The 13136-nt window shown below is 45.6% G+C and overlaps 1 protein-coding gene across 2 annotated transcripts in view; it reads right to left on the bottom strand.

The window, feature by feature from the left end:
- Nucleotides 1-1307: 1307 nt before the first annotated feature.
- The window catches only part of LHX2 (LIM homeobox 2), a 53759-nt gene continuing 41930 nt past the window's right edge, over nucleotides 1308-13136 (bottom strand). For both annotated transcript variants that reach the window (XM_053373729.1, XM_053373728.1), the window contains exon 5: nucleotides 1308-2204. In XM_053373729.1, the coding sequence (XP_053229704.1) occupies nucleotides 1917-2204 (288 nt within the window). In that variant the 3' untranslated portion in view covers nucleotides 1308-1916. The remainder of the gene's footprint in view (nucleotides 2205-13136) is intronic.

The raw sequence follows: 13136 nt of genomic DNA on the forward strand, positions 1-13136 counted from the left end.
TTGTTGTTCTCCCCTCCCTCTTTTCCTTCTTTTTTCTGTATCACTTAATTTCTTTTAATTGGAATCACTTTAATAAAATATAAATAAAAAAAGAGCCTTGGCTGTTCTTCTACAGATCTCAACGACACATGGTTTTGAACAGGGATTTTCAACTCTGACAAATGTGAAATATCAGAAAAGAGAAAGGCTTCTTTGTGTTGATGAAGGGAGGAGAGTTTGTTTGTCTAAAATTAGACTTAATATATCCCTCCTCACAACAGTGTTGTTTTGGGGATTAAACAAGGAGGGGAGAACCACGCAGTCCACCTTCAGCTTCTGGGAGAGAAAGTGGGAGAGAAATGCAACTAGTAAGTGGAGGCATTCAGTCAGTGATCCTTGGCAGGGCAAAAGGGATGACCACACAAGAAGGTCCCTGTTTCCATCTGGGAAATGGTACAGAAACTGCTGCAGGGGGCATGTGGAGGTTCACAGGAACCTGACTCCAACACAGAGTTGGGACATTGGCTCATGTAGCTCAGAAGCACAGTCATCATCATTCCTGACCCCCTTGGCCATGGGAGTTGGAGTCCATCAACATCTGGAGGGCACCCATAGGCATGGTCAGCCTTGCAACTTTCTCTGCATGGCAGGCAAAAAATTTTTTGCTCATCCAAAAGCCTTTCCCATTGGGGAGAACTGACCTATTTACTGAACTTGGCTCATGCCCCTGCTATCTTTATTCGGGGTGTGTATGTGAAAAGGTCGTGTGTCTGAACAGAATAAGAGCCCAGCTTGTTCAGGCCCATGTCCCATCCAGTCCAGCATCTTGTTCTCACAGTGTCCAACCAGATGCCCTAATGGGCAACCATCAGGAAGGATCTGACCACAAGAGCCCTCTCCTCTTCTGTGGTTTCCAGCAACTAGTGTTCAGAAGCATCACTGCCTCTGACAGTGGAGGTAGTACACAGCCATCTTGGCTGTATTTTGAAAGTCAGAGGCCATTTGATGGACCATCATCAAGGCCGTTATATACTCCTCCATTTAGCCACCATGTTGGTCTTGCCAATGGGAGGTCTTGAAAGGGATCCCTCCTTCCTCCACTCCTCCCTCCCTGCCAACCTACAGGCATTTGTACACACAAACACTCGTACACATGTAGCCTTTGCCAGCCTGATGCTCTCCAGATGTTTTGAACTACAACTGCCAGGCTGATGAGAGTTGAAATCCAAAACATCTGGAGGACACCATGTTATGGAAGGCTCCCTTAATGGGCCAGGCATCTCAGGCTGGGGCTCCTGGTATTCACAACAGTAACCAACATGAACCAGTTTCCTTTAAGTGGTTTTATTACTGGTTAGATTTTTACAAATTCTGATAGCTGAACAGACTTTTCACTTTTAAAATTCTAAAACATCAGAACAATCAATGAAGGGCTTAGGACTAATTCAAAGTAACAAAACTCTTATTAACATTTTTTTTCCATTTATTTTTTCTTCTTCTTTGTGTTTGTTTGTTCTTTGCCCTGGTCATAAATACACAGAGAGGAAAAAAGGAGATGGGCGTGGGGGGGGGGACATGGGTGTGATCCGAAGGATGGGAGAACAGTATATAAGGCACATGGCAGTCTTTGAAAATTACAGAAGCTTTAGCCAACTTAAATTAATTGCTGTTTCCCTCGCCCAGTCCACAAAACTGTACATTGACACAAATGTTGTGTGGCAAGTTGCTCTTCCAAGTGAATCCTCCGTCCGCCCTGTGACCGTCAAACCAGACCGAACCGTGCTGCTGTTCTCCTTCTCCTCAGAAATACCCTACGCTGTGGCTAGCCCAGCTGTGAGAAAGTCTCTAGTAAAAATACGCTTGGAACTCAACTAAGAGTAATTTCTTTTTCAAAGGAAAAAAAAAAGAAGGAAGGGATGAAGGAAGGGAGAGAGTCATCAGAAAAGATTTGTGAGCGTTGTCTGTGAAGGGCTCCGAGATTCGTGGACCTCCAAGCCCCCGGGCACCGAGGTCAAGACCGAGGTGACTGATGGCATACTGGGGTTTGTCAAGTCCGTTAAGGTAGTGGGGGTGCTGGACGGGCTCATGGAGGTGTTGGAGATTTCGGAAGCAGGGCCCGAGGGCGTTCCGGCCTGGAGGGTCGAGTCAGACGTCTTGTCCACCCCTGTGTTCTCTTGGCGCAAGAGGTTCCGTCTGAATTTAGCACGTGCATTTTGGAACCAGACCTACAACCAGTCAACAGGAGGGTGGGGGTGAAGGGGGAGAGAGAGAGGGTGGGGGGGCTATCAGTGGGTGGTTTCATTTCAAAGCCCCAATTGGTAAGCATGAAAAATATACATTTACAATGCGAAATGGATATTTTGAACAACAACTGAAGCATTTTCAAAACAAGACGAAATAAAATATTGAAATATATATTCATAGTTATTATTCCTTGCAATTTGTAATATTTCGCTACCATGTGCTCTTGTTAAGCATCAGTATTGTGGAACAACTTGCCCCTTCCATGGTTCTCTTTTGCTGGCTGGAAAATACATTTTTATACGGGCAGACTTTTGCCTGCTACTTCTTACCTCTGGTGGTCATTTCTACCTCTAATCTTTTCCACTGTCAGTTTTTGAATGCATCCCTAATGCTCCGCATTGTATGTATTTTTAATTTTTGGGGGACGAGACCCTAATTTTTAATACCTTTTAATTGTTTTGGTGTCACAAGCCATCCTGAATTCTGCATGGACGCCAGGAAGGCAGGATGAATTTTTAATAAAAAACAAATAGCTCAGAAAAATGATACGTTGTATCCAACTACATTTTACCCAGAGTAGACCCACTGAATTAAGTGGGCATGACTAACTTAGGTCCATTCACTTCCATCAGTCTACTCTTCAGCAGAACTTAAGACAGAGACACCTAAACACCTTGCAACTGTATGTACAATAATAAATTAATGATAATTATAATAAAAATAGTAATATTGTACAAGTTGGAAGGAGAAAATATCTTGGCCTCCCTGTGGGGAAAACTGCACATTGTGATTCAAGAACAAAAGTGCTCACAGTTTCACCTGGCTGACCAAAACTGCTTGTGTCCTTGTCTAAGCGCATTGATGCACAGGAGAAAACACGTTACTGATTGATTGGTTTTCATTATTGTGTTTAAATCCAAAGCCATGTTTCCCAGGAAACGTAAGTACCTAAGAAGAGCCTGCTGGATCAGGCCGACGGCCCATCTAGTCCAGCATTCTGTTCTCCCCGTGGCCCATCAAATGCCCATTGTGGGGAAGTCATTGCTGGCTCCAGTTGAGAAGGCAGAGTGAAGTCATCATGGATAGCCCTCTCCTCCATGAATTTCCCTAATGCTTTTCTAAAGCCATCCGGGCTAGAGGCCATGACCACTTCCTGTGGGAGCAAGTTCCATAGTACAAACAACCTCCATCGGTTTTGCTGTGACAGCTCAGCTCCACCAGGCCTCCTCTCCCCACAACTCTCCCCTGGAGGCGGCCACCCTGTCAGGCTGCCTCAGTGGGAGAGATACAAAGCAGGAGACTGGTTCCACCTGCTTTGATGGAGGCCAGGGTCCACCAGGTACCTCCTGCCAGCTCATCAACACAAGAACAGTTTTGGCTTTCCTCTTCCCCCTTCCCCCTTGTGTGTTGTATTTTTGTTTGTTTGTTTATTCGAATGTAAGCCTGCGGATAGGGAGTGTCTTGTTTTGATTTCATGTAAGCCACTCTGGGAGCCTTTTTGGCTGAAGGGCCCAGAACAAATGCTCTACGTAGTAAATAATCTCTTGCCTTCGCTGAGAACAATCACATATTCAAGGAGAGAGCACAAGACAGGCTCAAAAGTCTCTTAAGCCTCATGCTTCAGGCCTTTTAAAAAAAATGGAATGTGGATATACCACCCTTCATCCAAAGATCTCCGGGGGGTTCACAGCATAAAAACACAAGATGAAAACAGAAAATACATAAAAAGGAGAACAAGAACAGAACAAACCCATAACCCCTCCCTCCCACAAACCCATTTCAAAGGATATAGGATGTTGGTCAGCCAAAGGCCTGGCTGGAGAAAAACCTTTGCCCCTGGTGCCTAAGGGAGTATAATAATGCAGCCAGGCGGTCCTTCCTGGGAAGAGCATCCCATAAACCCTCTAGACCTCTCATGGAGGAGGCACGTGAAGAAGGGCCTCAGGCGACTATCACAGGGTTCAGGGAGGTTCATGTGGAGAGAGGCAGTCCCTGAAATATGGAGGTCATGTGTTCTTTCTACTACTATTTTTTAAAAGACTTATGGTATATGCAGGCTTCAAGGAAGTCATGTTTTAAAATGAGTAAGTTGCTTATTTATCAGAGGGAAGGAAAAGGAAGCTGGGAAAAGATATGCAACACTTTCACATTTGGCTGCCCAAGGTACACGGTCCTGGGGGTGTTCTGTCCATTCACAACTCTGTCTCTTCTGAGTCAGCCTTAAAGCAAGAAACGGAACAATAGGGGAGGCAGAAGGTCTGGGTTTCTGGGTTCCTGGCCTGGATGTGGCCCGCTTTGTGGAAGGAAGAGAAACAAAGAGAGATGTGCTAGTCACCCTGATTAACGAGTTGTAGGGGAAATCATGCAGAGCTTTATGGGGGTAAAACACCCCCCCCCACACACACACACGTCAGGCTGATAAAGATGTGTTTATGGCAGGAACATACCCAACACCCATTTCATTTCTGAAAAATTACAGTTGTTTGATTGGGAAGAATACTTAGACTCCCCCTTCTTAGCCCCCCAATGGGCTCCTTCTAGCAGTCCATGTTGTTGCAGTTGTAGTAATTGTTGTTACCGCACCTCTTTCCCTGATGGGACTTAAGGTAGCTTACAGATAAAAATGAAACTGTTTAATGAAATTGTTAAAAAAAAGTAAACATGGTTAGAACTACACACATACATTAAACCTATTAAAACCATAGAAATAATTACAATAAAAACAACACAGCACCAGCCCTTTCATTAAAGCAGTCAGTTCCCAAAAGCCTGTTGAAACGAAACAGTCTTCCTGGAGGAAGGACAGCAAGGAGGGAGCCAATCTGGCTTCTCTAGGGATGGATTTCCAAGGTCGGGGGCAGCCACCAAGAAGGTCCTATACCATGTCACCCCCAAAGCATGCCTGTGAGGGTGGCAGGAGTGAGAGAAGGGCCTCCCTGAAGATCTCAGAGCACAGGCCACTTCATATGAGGGAATGCAGTCTTTCATATACAGTCTTCCATGTAGCACAAAGCACTACACTAAAGACGAGACACGGAATAAATATTACTTAGCTCAGCATTACCCTACATGGGGCTACCTTTGAGGGTGACCAGGAAACTACAGCTAATCCAGAATGCAGCAGCTAGACTGGTGACTGGGAGCAGCCGCCGAGACCACATAACACCAGTCCTGAAAGACCTACATTGGCTCCCAGTACATTTCTGAGCACAATTCAAAGTGTTGAAGCTGACTTTGAAAGCCCTAAACGGCCTCAGTCCAGTATACCTGAAGGAGCATCTCCACCCCCATCGTTCTACCCGGACACTGAGGTCCAGCTCTGCAGTTCCCACATTGTGAGAAGTGAAGTTACAGGGAAACAGGCAGAAGACCTGCCCTCCCTGTGGAATGCCCTCTCATGCCAATGTCAAGGAAATAAACTTCTGTATAGGGAAGTTTTTAATGTTTGATGTTTTATTGTGCTTTTATTTGTGCTGGAAGCCACCTAGAGCAGCGGGAGCCACCAAGCCAAATGGGCAGGGTATAAATACTAGAATTATTATTGTTGTTGTTGTTATGCACTTATGGAGGCCCAGTTCTTGTTGACCAAAATCTCAAGTGATGAACTTGTGAACCAGCCCTAAGTGGTGTTGGGTCAAACTAATCCAGAGGCTCCGATCCTGGTGGTGCCCTTCCACTGATTCCATGTAAGTTCCAGCTTTGTAAACTTACTCGCTTCCTCACTCTCCCAAAACCCAGATACTTCAGCATCCTGGAAGCTTCCTGGCAGGTCAGGGAAAAGTTGGATTTCGGCTGCTCAAGGGTTGCATTCATTTTATTACAAATATCCCACCTTTTCCCCAGACCAGGGCTCATGGCTGCTTATGCAAATTAAAAACAACACAGACAAAATACAAAAAGCTAAATACATATAAATGATAACTATCAAAAAGTGTTTAAACTCTAACAGAATTAAAACAATATAAACAAATTTACTGAAATACAGAAAATAAAAACAGCACGGCACTATTAAAAGCCATTTCCTTAAAAGGCAGTCGGTTCTGAAAGGCCTGTCAGAATAAAGCAGTCTTCAGCCGCCGGTGGAAGGACGGCAAGTCTGGCTTCTCTAGGGAGGCAGTTTGGACATAACTGGATGTGACGCCATTAGCAGAATTAGCTTGACAAATCGCTTCGCCAACTAAGAGCAGCCACACAGCACCAGCCACAGAATCAAGAAAGAGCTGTCAGTCTGTCAGTCCTTTCCGTTTCCAGGCCCTAAGTTCCCAAGGAGTTCTGGCTCCAAGCAGCTCTTCACACTGTAACTCTGAGCTCACAAAAGCCCCATTCCCACTCAATGAGAACTTCTGGACATGACTCTGACCACTTAATAATAATTGTGTTCATCAATAAAGCTGGGATGGAAGGTTTTTTCAAGCAGACAAGAGTAGCTGGATCAGTGTTTCAAAAGTTCTGGCACAGTGGCATAGTGTGGGTTGCTAGCACCCAGGGCAAGGCAAATATTGAGCCCACTAACCCACAAACCATTGGCACTCCTTGACTGCCTCCCTCCAGTCCAGTATCGAACCCTTACCTGCCCCCAGCACATGTATTTTAAGAAAATACTGATGTTATTGAAGTAAAATGCATTAAATGCTAGTATATTAAAAGTGATTTAGAATCACCCGCTTTTAATTTTTTGCAAATTTTTAAATACTAGTATTGAAATCTACATTGAAATCTCTCTCAGTTGACAGTATTGCTATGTTACTCAGTCTTTCTTGGCTCATTGTAGATCTCTGATACGTTTTGATTAAGTTTTGAGGAACTTCTTTAACAACTGGCAGTTGTAACAGTGATAGTTAAAAATATTCTTAATGTCACAACAAAGTTAGTCAAGCTTTCACTTGTATACCCCCTAAAGCTAATCTAAAGCTGTCCAGTTAGCAATCTTCCTTATACAAGACAATATGGTGCCAAAGGCAATTTAGGAAAGTTTTGATTTTTTTATCATGCTTTCACTATTCTGCTGGGAGCCGCCCAGAATGGCTGGGGGAACCCAGCCAGATCAGCGGGGTATAAATAAAATAATAATAATAATAATAATAATAATAATAATAATAATAATTATTATTATTATTATTTCAGCAATCATAGCTGCAGCATTCAACTCTGTATACTTAGCACATGTGTGCTGAATTTGCTCAATGATAAAATCATCTTTTTCTGTATCCAACAATGTCTGGATTTGCAGGAAAGCAAATCGCTGGTAAAGCATATTCATCTGTATTGTACATTTTGTAATTTCTGCCTTATGCCAATTACCACAGCAGGGGCAAAGCTGGGGCTACACAGATGCACCAGCAGACCCAGTCTAGTCCTTCCACACAATCCTGCCTCACCGCTGCCTTTTTTCTGCAGAAGCTGCTGTTAAGAGTGTGGCAGCACAGCAGTGCTCCATTGGACTCCTGCAAAATCACTTTGGGCACAGATGTATTTGCATATCCCAAAAATGTCCTTTCTTCTGTTTACTTATACCTGTAAAAGCTATCCAGGCACCTGAAATAGAGGGCATTTAACTACCACAGCAAGAATCTATCAACCAAAACTGGCATATATCCAACAGCAAAACACCATTAATACGCTTCTAAATGAGATCTGGTTAGCCTCAATTACCAAACCCACAATGAACAAAATATTTATTCAAAGGCTGAAATGAAGCCACAGCCTGTTCTCCTCAAGGAAGAAGATTCCTATTTTGATTGCTAAACCTGCTGCATATTCTACAGCTATCAGTCACAGCATTAGCAATGGGAAGAGAATGCCCGGGGCCTGGACCGTAATAAATTACTATTTCTGCAGCCATGCTACCTACAGACACATCTACCCCAAAGCATTTCATCCCCAACTGGTGGGGCAACTGTCTTAAGGCACAAAGGATGGCTGCAGAGCAAAGTCCCACCTTCAAGTAACAATATTGTTACTGAGATGTTCTACTAAACCCTGATGGTGCTTAAGCAGGCTGAGGGAAATCCCATCATGTGATGAGATGCCAGGGTAAGCAGGTGAGTGGCAAAGTGGGCAGCTCACAGGCCTGCATGCAAAAGCTCTCTTATTAGGATGGTGGCAACAAAACAACACACATGCCAAGTGCGGTGGAGAAAAGGCGATCACTCTCATCTTTTCCTGGCCTGAAACATGGGTGTAGCCAGGGGGGCAGGAAGGGGCAGCTGCCCCCACCTAAATCAATAAAAATGCATAGCTAAATGATGTTCTGCACCCCCTAACAAAAGGCCTGCCCCCCCCCAACAAAAATCTTGGCTATGCCCATGCCCGGAAACCAAATGCCTTGGAATGTAGCAAACACTTCTACAAAAGACAAAGTGCTTCCCTGGTACCATAATGCAAAAATCTACCTTGTTCTGCACCTTCAGCCTTGGCAGGGGCTTCCAGAGGAGCCCCGATCCAAGCATCTCTGGAGCCCTAGACAATCTGAAACATCTCCCCCAAACCACTTTTTGGAGGGGCCTGCAGGGCCTCAGAGGCCAACGCCTCTCCTTCCCCCGAAGATGCTGCGTCCAGCCCAGGGACCGACCTCAGATAGATTGCAAGAGCTTGCCTGGTCCCTGTGAATAGTGAGAGTGCTTCTCCAGCTGGCCTATGGCAGGGATGCCCCTGCTTAAAGCATCAGCTCCCAAACGTGTGGCTCACTCACTCACTCACTCACTCACTCACTCACTCACAGCCGCCTCTTCTCTTGAACTGAAAGGAGGGATGCTGAGATTTCCTTCTTCAGCAGTCGGGGACGAGAGGCAGGTCGCTGCAGGAGTGGCTGAGGCTTGGAGGTGGGGACACATTTGTTGCCCAGCTTGCACCCCTACAAATTTTGCACCTTGTGCAACCACCCCAGTGCCTCTACACACTACACCACTGGACAGGCCTGGAATGATCTGCAGTGAAGAGCATTGGTACAGCGCTGGGAGGTCTCAAACAGGGTGCTCTGGTAGTGGGTTCCTGGTGCCAGAGCCTCCAAGGCCCTGTTTTGGCTTGCCAAGGGAAAGAGCTGCTGACCTGTCCCCTCACCTGCTGTAGCGCCATCCCTGCAGGTGCCCAGAATAGGATGCTGCGAGCTTGGAGCAAAGGTCAGGATTCAGCCCTGCTTAGACCTCCACTCAGAAGACCAAGGGGACCAGGATCCCTCAGCAGATCTCCCTCCATCCACACTGTCAGCAAAACCGGAGGAACTGTTGGATCCTGACACCCCTGGCCCAGGACCAGAGGTCTTGATGCCTGGATTCATGGCTAGCTGTGAGACACCCACGCACCAGTTTGTCGCCCCAGGACCATAGGAAGAAAAGAGGCTGCAAGCCAAGGCAGAGTGTCAGGGCTGCTGGCAAAGTGCCCGGCCAGAGGCTTCTTGGGGGAGGAGGCAAGGAGCTGGCTGAGAACCAGGCAGGGGTGGAGCCACAATGTTTGTTTAAGAAGGCCGTGTCCAACATAGACAGATGTTGGAAGTGTAATACTGAGAAAGCGCAGGCACATGATGCATTCCTTCTGGCCTGAGGTTGTTGTATTTGCCAATTTTGTATTGGCAAAACCCTTGATAATTGCAGGTGTACACTTTTAAATTATATTCCTGTACTTATGGGGATTAACAGCAAGACAATAAGTGCGGACTTCGCAAGCCCTTATGGTTGCTAAGCGAGTTATACTTTGAGCCTGGAAGGACAGGTGTCCATCTTCTATTACACAATGATCCGAGGAACTAACTGCATTAATATTGAATTTAAGATGAATGCACTTGTGGTTACTGTATCCGTAACGTGAACAGTTGGTGGCTTTTTTTTGTTGTTGTTTAAGTTAGTATTATCCGTATATTATTATTATTATCATTCAATTTACTCCATGTGATTGTAAAAAATCACCTAACAATTTACAAAAAGAACAATAAAATCATCAGGGAAGTCAGCTCTTTAAAATTTCCAAAAAATAAAATAAAATCAGCAATAAACTTGAAGATTAAAACATACATCAGCATCAGTATTATTATCAGGATTATTATAAGTTTCTTATTTCACTTTCTTTCTTTGTCAAATTTGCAAATAAAAGAATTAATAATAAAAACTAAGCAGTGGAGCCTCCAGCTCCGATGCAAGTCTACCAGGCTTCACCACTGACACAACAGCCCCCCTAGAGCATCAGCTGCCAGCACAAAGCCTTCCTGGACTAGTAAAATGAACACCAGGTCACTTCAACAGTGCACAGAGTTTCTCACCAGGCCCTACAAAGTTTCTAAGCATATCCATGCACCTGATCATGCGGGTATTAGGCCACAAAAACCTATTCCACAATAATTCTGTTAAGTCTTTAAGGTGCTGTTTTTGCTGCCACAGCAAGAAAACCCATTAGCTGGATGAATATTTTGACCCAATGTGCAGCAGCTGTGGGAAAGGCAGATTCCATGCTAGGGGTCGTCAGGAAAGAGACTGGAAATTAAACTGCCGATATCATAATGCCTTTATACAAACAGCTTTTGTTCAGTTCTGGTCAGCTTGCCTCAGAAAGGAAACTGCAGAGTTTGAAAAGATTCAGGAAAGGTCAGCCTCAAGAAGTGAGACCCTATGAAGAACAGATACGTGAGGTTTTTTGTTTTGAGAAAAAGCAAGGAAGAGGGGGAAAGATGGATGTGCATAAAATTACACACAATGCAGAGAAAGTGGCTCCGCAAACCTTTTCCTACCCCTCTCATAACACCCGAAGTTGGGGACATCCAATCCAAGTGAATGATGGAAGATTCAAGACTTTTCATGCAGCACACAGTTTAGACTGGGGAACTCCCTCCCACAGGAGAAAGTGGTGGCCGCCAGCAGTAACTACCCACGGATACCAATCACAATGGCTGTGTGCTGGCTCCAGTACCAGAGGGATGCAACTTGCCAGGAAGCACAAGAGGGTCCAGTGCTCTCGCACTCGCGCCCTGCCTTCATGCTTTGCATAGCTGCCTGGCTGGCCACTGTGAGTAAGGAACAGGACGCTGAACTAAACTCCTCCAGCAGCCAGGCTGCTGTTCTATTTTATAATTATCTTTCTATCTCACTTTTCCTTCAAGGAGCTCAAAGTGGCATACACAGTTCCTCCCTCTCCCCATTTTATCCTCACAACAACCCTGTGAGGGGGGTTAGGCTGAGAGAGCAGGACCGACCCAAGGTCACCCAGGGAGCTTCAGGGCTGAGTGGGGGATTTGAACCTGACTCTGACTCTCCCCTGGGGATGCGGGTGGCGCTGTGGGTTGAACCACAGAGCCTAGGACTTGCCGATCAGAAGGTCGGCGGTTCGAATCCCTGCGATGGAGTGAGCTCCCGTTGCTCGGTCCCTGCTCTTGCCCACCTAGCAGCTCAAAAGCACGTCAAGTGCAAGTAGATCAATAGGTACCGCTCCGGCAGGAAGGTAAACGGCGTTTCCGTGCGCTGCTCTGGTTCGCCAGAAGCAGCTTAGTCATGCTGGCCACATGACCACATGAGCTGTACGCCGGCTCCCTCGGCCAATAAAGCGAGATGAGTGCCGCAACCCCAGAGTCGGTCACGACTGGACCTAATGGTCAGGGGTCCCTTTACCCTTTACTCACTCTCCCCAGTACAACACTCTTACCACTACACCACACTGGCTCTCACCGTATATCAATCCCAGAATCATAAAATTGGAAGGGAGCGCAAGGGTCATCTAGCGCAACCGCCTGCGATGCAGGAATCTTTCTGTCCTACATGGGGATCGAACCCCTGGCATTAAGAGTCTCATGTTCTACCAACTGAACTATCCCACAGGTGTAAACAGAAGAGGCTGTACCAGATCAGACCAAAGGTCTGTCTCTCCTGCAGCCCATTTTATACAGTGTCAGGCCTCAGGATGGGGTAGATGTGAGCATGCCGGATTTACATATAAGCTAAACAAGCTATAGCTTAGGGCCCCACCCTCTTGGGGGCCCCCAAAAAAATTAAAGGAAAAAACTGGATGTACATTTCCAAAATATAAGATAAAAAAACAAATAAGATGGCTTTAGATATCTATTTGGTCCATAAATTACCATATAGAATATATTCAACACAAAAAGCAGCGGCAATTGTTGTTGGCAAAGGACAGCTGGACATATAAAGGCCCCATTACCTTCAGTAGCTGAGGGCCTAACCAAACCTAAATCTGGCCCTGGGTCCAGCACAAGGCAGGATGAGGGCTGGGTCAGGGTTCAGAGCAGGATAAAAGCTTCTGAGGGCCAGAGGAAGACAAAGGTCAGGATGGAAGCCAACACCCAAGCAGAGGGCGCAGGAGGCTGGAAGAATCATCTGAGAGAGGAAAGGGTTTTATAGGGCCAGGTGCACCAGGCTTGGCCCAGAGGTGGGGTCAGCTGACAGAATCTTGGTCAGACTGGCATGACAAGCTAGATGGCGCACTTGGGGCCCGGAGTTCATTCCACCAGGATTGCAGTGGAAACGAGGAGATAGCAGCTGCCATTTTGCAATATTCTGCAAGAGGAAATTCCATAAACAAACTATTTCTTTGGGTGATCCTGAATTCTTGTATTATGGGGGAAACAGGGTGGGGGGATGGAGAACCTTCTCTGTTAACTTTCCTCACACCAAATGTCATTTTATAAATTTCTATCATGATTGATTCCCACCCCTTCAACTTTTTAAAACTTCTCCCAATGCCCAGAGGTGAGAAATTCAAAGTCCTCCAGATGTTGTTGTTGTTAATAATAATAATAATAATAATTTATTTTTTATTATTTATACCCCGCCCATCTGGTTGGGTTTCCCCAGCCACTCTGGGTGGCTTCCAACAAAATATTAAAATACCATAATGCATCAAACATTAAAAGCTTCCCTAAAGAGGGCTGCCTTCAGATGTCTTCTAAAAGTTTGGTAGTTATTTTTCTCTCTGAC

The sequence above is a fragment of the Podarcis raffonei genome, chromosome Z (genome assembly GCF_027172205.1).
Source record: "Podarcis raffonei isolate rPodRaf1 chromosome Z, rPodRaf1.pri, whole genome shotgun sequence".
NCBI lineage: Eukaryota > Metazoa > Chordata > Lepidosauria > Squamata > Lacertidae > Podarcis > Podarcis raffonei.